The sequence below is a fragment of the Tamandua tetradactyla genome, chromosome 3 (genome assembly GCF_023851605.1).
Source record: "Tamandua tetradactyla isolate mTamTet1 chromosome 3, mTamTet1.pri, whole genome shotgun sequence".
In the NCBI taxonomy this organism is placed as follows: domain Eukaryota; kingdom Metazoa; phylum Chordata; class Mammalia; order Pilosa; family Myrmecophagidae; genus Tamandua; species Tamandua tetradactyla.
The window spans coordinates 148,240,092-148,246,896 of NC_135329.1; the positions used below are offsets into that span (position 1 = coordinate 148,240,092).

General features: G+C 49.2%; 1 protein-coding gene across 1 annotated transcript; it reads left to right on the plus strand.

Moving 5' to 3' along the window:
• HOXD13 (homeobox D13) lies at window positions 1-1,895 on the plus strand. Its single transcript, XM_077151963.1, has 2 exons — window positions 1-784; window positions 1,645-1,895. The coding sequence occupies exons 1-2, from the start codon at window positions 1-3 to the stop codon at window positions 1,893-1,895; spliced, it is 1,035 nt and encodes a 344-aa protein (XP_077008078.1).
• Window positions 1,896-6,805: the final 4,910 nt, after the last annotated feature.

Here is a 6,805-nt window from a genome sequence, read left to right on the forward strand (position 1 = left end):
ATGAGCCGCGCCGGGAGCTGGGACATGGACGGGCTGCGGGCGGACGGCGGGGCCGCCGGGGCCACCGCGGCCTCCTCCTCCTCCTCCTCCTCCTCGGTGGCGCCCACGCCGGGCCAGTGCCGCGGCTTCCTCTCCGCACCGGTGTTTGCCGGGGCACACTCCGGGCGTGCAGCGGCGGCGGCGGCGGCGGCGGCGGCGGCCGCGGCTGCAGCGGCTTCTGGTTTCGCGTACCCGGGGGCCTCCGAGCGCGCGGCCTCTGCTTCGTCGTCGTCATCCCCCGCTGTGGCTGCGGCGCGGCCCGAGGCTCCCCCAACCAAAGAGTGCCCGGCGTCCGCTCCCGCCGCGGCTGCAGCAGCGCCCCCCGGGGCCCCAGCACTGGGCTACGGTTATCACTTCGGCAACGGCTACTATAGCTGCCGCATGTCGCACGGCGTGGGCTTACAGCAGAATGCTCTCAAGTCGTCGCCGCATGCCTCGCTGGGAGGCTTCCCGGTGGAGAAGTACATGGACGTGTCCGGCCTGGCCAGCAGTAGCGTACCGGCCAACGAGGTACCCGCGCGCGCTAAAGAGGTGTCTTTCTACCAGGGCTACACGAGCCCCTACCAACATGTACCCGGCTACATCGACATGGTGTCCACGTTCGGTTCCGGGGAGCCTCGGCACGAGGCGTACATCTCCATGGAGGGCTACCAGTCCTGGACCCTGGCCAATGGGTGGAACAGCCAGGTGTACTGCGCCAAGGACCAGCCGCAGGGCTCCCACTTTTGGAAATCGTCCTTTCCAGGTAGGGGCCAGGGAGAAAAAGGGGAGGTCAATGAGGGATGAAGGGAGAGATAGGGTAAGAAAGGAACAGGAGCATCGGCCTCTACTTGGGAGTGGGAACCTATCCTCTACGACTGACCAGGGTTTGCCTGGAACAGAGTTTGCCCTGTTGGTGAGAAGTCTGTAAACTACACCTTCGATTTTAATCTGTCTCTCTCACACCCCTTTCTTTCTTGTGTGAGTAGGTAGGTACACACCACACACACTTGTGTGTTTTCTCTTAAAGTTGAGAGTCTTTGAGTGCTCTTTGTTCAGGCCTGGTCCTTCTCTTCCCCAAAGGGCTTTTTCCCTAAGAGGTATCAGAGTTGGCCCCACTTTTTAAGGACAAGACTGCCCCAAAGTCACCACTAAAGCTTCCTAGAGCCTGCAACTCCAAACACAAGAATGCAGGAAATCAGCATTTGAACAAAAGATCTGGATGGTTGTTGTTGTTATTTTGTTTTTTGTATTGGGGTTGTTTTTGTTTGTTTTTGTCTGAGAATGTGCATGTGCGACTAGCATATGCAAAATCGCCTGTATGAGTGTCCCCAATAATCACACCATAAAATTGCAGGATTTTTAAGATATTGGTTTGAGAAACCATGATGATCCATCAATTCGGCCTTTGCTTTGAAGTATAAATTGTCTTTCTTAAATAATGTGTAAATAATACGTCTATATAAATAATAATAAAGTGTAAACAGCCTGGCTTTCTTTATTCCCTGCACACACACACACACACACACACACACACACACACATGCAAAACGCATACACACAGTCCCCAGCTGGGCACACCAGATACACCAGTATAATTTTTTTTGGTGATGTGTTTTATACCAGGAGATGTGACTCTAAATCAGCCGGACATGTGTGTCTACCGACGTGGGAGAAAGAAGAGGGTACCCTACACCAAACTGCAGCTCAAAGAACTGGAGAATGAGTACGCCATTAACAAGTTCATTAACAAGGACAAGCGGCGGCGGATATCGGCTGCCACGAACCTTTCGGAGCGACAAGTGACCATTTGGTTTCAGAACCGCAGAGTGAAGGACAAGAAAATCGTCTCCAAACTCAAAGACACTGTCTCCTGATGTGGGCCCAGTTGGCTGCAGAAAGTCTAAATGCCTTCAGTTGTCTCCAAAAGACCTTTTGAAAGACTTGAATATGTATTTAATTTCCATCTCTGCCAGGGATGGCATATTTTGTGAATGATTTTTCTCTCTTCCCCACATCTGGCTCTAAAACCTTTTGCTACCCAACCTGACTTTTCGTAGTTCTGTTTGTTACTTGTTTATCTTTGTTTTTTTTTTTTCCTTGTCTAGGTTTATTTTTATGACATTTTTAATGTTCTGTTTCTCCCTCCAGGCCAGTATAAAGGACATGAACTATTTTTTAATAATCTCCCCCCCAAATTAATTCTGATTCTACAGTTTTGTTTTTTGAATCACTTTATATATCTCTTTCCAGCACAGATTATCTTCATAATCCATTAAGGCAGAGCATTTGCAGTCATTCATATCCTGTAATTGGGTAATTGAATCATTAGCTCTGAGCAGTTCCCCTGAGGCAAGTGGAAACAGCCGTAGGCAGGCAGTGCTCTGGGGTCACCCGGAAAGTCTAAAAACAGGAGGTTGAAGTTATTGTGATGCTTAAAAAGCAGCTACCTTATTAAATAGGGTTTGTATCGCTATTGGAATGAAGACAATCTTTCTGATTTTGGGTCTCTCATTTACTGTTTTAGTTACATGGTTTTAATACACCTTACAGACTTGTGCTTACATAATCTTTTAATTTGTAAATAAGATGTATCCTCATGGATGGCTTCATTCCTTCAGCTTTAGATGCAGATATTTAAATGACTGCAGATGTCAGAGTAACCCGTGGATCGAATAAATGGACCCCTTGTCTTTGGCCTCCAATCTGTGGGACTGGGATTGAGACAGTCTCCTCAATCCCCTGAAAGAGGATTTACCAATGTGGCCATGGGTGTGAACTTTTGTCCAAAACCCAGTTAAGGATTTGAGTATTTGAACAAATGCTTTGGTCCTCTTGTGGAGCTTCAAAACATCTAACAAAAGGAAAAAATGTGAAGCTCTAAGGTTCATGAAGAAAAAAAAGATACTTTCCTGAAAGTGATGGTAAATAACTGCTTTTAAAGTGCTGCTTATTTATACAGCTGAGAGATTATTTTTGTGGATGCAATGTCTGTAAGCTGGAATACATGGGCAGTGCTTCAGGCATTTAAAAATCACTTTTTACACCTAGGGAGATGAAAATAAACAGAACTCTTTTGTTTCCTCTGAGTCTTTATATATTCGTATTCTTTTTTTCAAACTTGTGTTGCCTCTGGAAACTAATTTTATTTATTATGAAATCTTATTGTACAGAACACTTTCCTACAGATGAAGGAAACTCAACATCAGTTTTGGTCTTTGAAACCTCCAAGCACTTCAATTCTACTATCCCCCCCTCCCACCCATTCCCTTTCTCTATGGCTCTAATTTAAATAGAAATGTCTTTAAATGAAGATGTGATTCACGGTGTCTAAAATTATATATTTTTTACCAGATCACCTCAAAAAATCATCTCCAATAAAATTTTACTTCATTCAGTATTATCAATTTATTCAAATAGTTTTATTTGTACATTAATATGTATGTGTGTGCCTGAGTATAGGAAAACTTGCTCACTTGGAAGTTTTCGACTTAGAAAAACATTGTAAAATCTGTCCCAAGAAGGTCCTGAAATAAGAAAGACATATCCATAGTTGACAATCGAAAAAGAAACATTTCAGGTTTATCCGATATCCCATTCTATGACAACTTGTACACAGCAACTGATGACTGAAACTATAATTATATACCCTAAACCCCTCCATGCAAATTTTAGGTACTACAAACTTTCTCTTTGAAGTCTTTTCGTCACTCAGGGAAATGGTCACCGAGGAATGAGATGATTCGTCTTTGCGCATGGGGCAATTTAATGGTTGCTAACTTTTAAATATGTATGTTAAATACAAATTTTAAAAGCTCACACAATCCTTAAACTGTTGATGAGAGGATTTCCTTATGGTTACACGAGTGAAAGTGCAGAGACCCGAGATCCGGGAGCTGCTTTCGTTTTCTCTGGCCCAGCTTGATTACTTTCATATTTTACAGCTGACTGCAGGCGAACAACTTCGTTTTCATTAAGCAAAAAAAAAAAAAAAAAAAAAAAAAAGGTAAAGAGAAGAAAGTGTTTGTGATTCAATCTCTAGAGAAGAAATAGCCCCTGAAAATGGGGCCACACAATTCGGAAAGGGTCACTAACGTTTTCTCGGTTTCTCTCACCAAATGTGTTTACATCTGAAACGGGCCGTTTTCTCTTTCTCATTGCCTCTCTCTCTCTCTCTCTCTCTCTCACTCTCTAATTCCAGATTTCAGGGCGATACTCCATTTCTCAGCTTTAAAAGGGGATTGCCTCCGGGTTTTCCTTTCATCTATAGTTTGCTTGTCAGTTTCCTTCCGTTTAAGAGAAATAGGAGGTTTGCTGGAGATTAAAACTGCGCTCAAACGCTCTCCAGACGACTAAAAGGTTAAATAATAGATGAAGACTTTGTTATTTATATTGCGTTCCTTTTATATTCCATATTGCAAGAGAAAAAGAGGAGCCAGTAGGTGGTCGTGGCGCTGGAAGGGAGGGCCGCGGTGAGCGCGCGAGGCGGATAGAGCTCGGAGAGAGGCCTTTCCCTCTAGGAAACCTGGCAGGCTTGCAGCGCCGCCGGCGGGGGACGGAGGCCCGCGCGCGCATCTTCGCGTGATACAAGAGGCGAGGGTGGCGTTGGATTCAGCACGCGAGGCCAGACAAAGGCGCGGCCGCAAAGCTTCTCTGCGGCCGGCAGGTTTCCAGGCTCCCCCCCGGCTCCGCTATCCGGGTCAGCCTTGTCACCACGATCTCCAGCTCTCCGAGTGGCTCGGCCGTAACTAGCAGCGGGCTGTAACCGCGCGAGGCTTGCGACCCCTGGCCGGCCGCGCCGCCCTTCACTGTTGATCTTGACCGTGCTGCGGCTCCTCGCCAGGCGTGGAGCGCGCTCGCCATCTCCTGGGCGGTCGGCGGCATTGGCAGAGCTCGCAGTTTAGCTCCACAGCCAAATCCTCCTTTCCCATTCTCTCGCTCACCAGCTTAGTCTCCTACCCCCTAAAGTCCCTCCCGCCGTCCCCACCCCCCACGCCCTGGACTTGTCTGGAGGACCTTGAAAGGCATAACTCAGGAGGTGAGGTGGGGCGGCTGGGCTCTGTTCTGGGCGGAAGAGCGTTGGAGGAGTCTAAGGGGTTCCAGTTTTTCTGTTTCTCACTTTAGTTCTTTTCTGTCTTTAGTCCCGAGAAGCAAGTCGCTGCCTTGCAACTATTCAAGGCCTCAGAAGAAACACCCCTGAACTTGGAAGTACTGGGGGATCGCTGTGTTCTGAGCCAAGACGAGCAGATACTGCAGCCGGGTATGGACATATCCCTGAAACGCGAGCTGTCGGGCTTGGGGAGGCGATGGAGCCGCAGAAACAGCTCCCAAAATGAGAGATAGGACCCAAAACCGGGGTCCCCTAAGTCCCTGGGAACTGGACCTGCAGATTGTGCTACACTCTCTGGTGAAAGGATTGGGACGAGGGGCACGTCTCTCTAAGCCTGAACTTCAAAAAAAAATTTTGGTGGAGCACTGTGGAGCCCCTGACTTGCCCACACCACACCACATCACCCCCACGTCCGCCCTAGACCGGGAGGAAGAGGCTGATTACATTCTCCCAGAGTAGCCCAATTGGTCGCCATAACTCACACAATAAAGCCGCAGCGCGGTGGTCAGCCTTGCCCTCCAGCGGTGCCTGTGTGGTCTCCGTGCTGGAGCTGGCCGCTCTAACCAATTCCAGCTTGGCTCAGGGGCCGCAGGGCGGGCTGCAGGCTGAGTTGGGCATCTGTTACAGGGTCGCTGGGGGATCTTGGGGCTGTAGGCGGGAAAGAAGGACCCCTGCCTTTCGGTCAGACTAGACAGGAGGGCCAGCAGCGGGAGCTATTCATACTGCTCCTGGAGGCTCCTGGAGGGAGGGAGTGCTGTCCTGTCCAACGGACCTGCAAACCCGCCAGCAGCCGGTGTCCCTGGAGGCACTGAGCCAAGGAGCGCTGCTAGTGCATTTTGCTTCTTCAGCCCTTCAGCACCCAGTCCGGGGAGCTCGTCCTGCACTGCGTGGCTGGACACTTTGGAGTCTAGTTGCAGGTCATTGTTGCCAAGGTGATTCCTGGTGATGGAAGGAACGTAGCATTTGGCCATAATTGGTGAATCGTGGTGCTTGGTCCCTGGGCCGACATCTTTCATGGACCCCGATGGCGACTTCCCTAGCAGCAGAAGCCCTGGCCATGGGGACTCATACCTGGAGTGACATTAAACCTCTTTCTTGGACACAAAACTTGGGCAGAGTTTGTGAAGACTTTCTACGTTCAGCAAATCTCTCAGCCTGTATCTGCACTTCTATGGGGGAAAGGGGGTAGGAGTGGCATTGCTCCTCACTAGAGACCAAGGTGGGTGCCTGGCAAGCAAATAGGCTTACTTTACTGGAAAAAGGCCTCAGCTGCAACTTAAAGCAGGAGAAGTGAGCCGGCCCAAGTAGCCAGTGGAGGAAAAAGGAGCTCAAAGCCAATCAAGACCAAGAAGGGTCCCAAGGGATGCTGAGCAAAGGTGCCCTCTGACCAATGCCCCAAAGCTGCTGAAGCCGGACCTGGAAACTCCCAGAGGAATCTCCTTCACTCAGCATGCCTCCTCACTGCCCAGCAACCTTGCCGTTCGCCATCAAATATTGTTGGTGTTATCATAATACCCTGAAGGGGGGGAAAAACGGGTCGGGGGATGTAGGCGGTGCTGAAATGACCGGCTTTGAAGAACCTGCAGGCAAAGTTTCGTCCAATCGTCTGAGCCTGTCCTCTTATTCCCGGTTGTAACTAAATACTGCTGCAAGCGCAGCCGAAGCCCTTTGTTGGAG

Coding starts and splice junctions, on each gene's coding strand:
- HOXD13 (XM_077151963.1), top strand. CDS start 1: ATGAGCCGCGCCGGGAGCTGGGACATGGACGGGCTGCGGGCGGACGGC. Junction 785..1,644: donor TTGGAAATCGTCCTTTCCAG/GTAGGGGCCAGG, acceptor GTTTTATACCAG/GAGATGTGACTCTAAATCAG.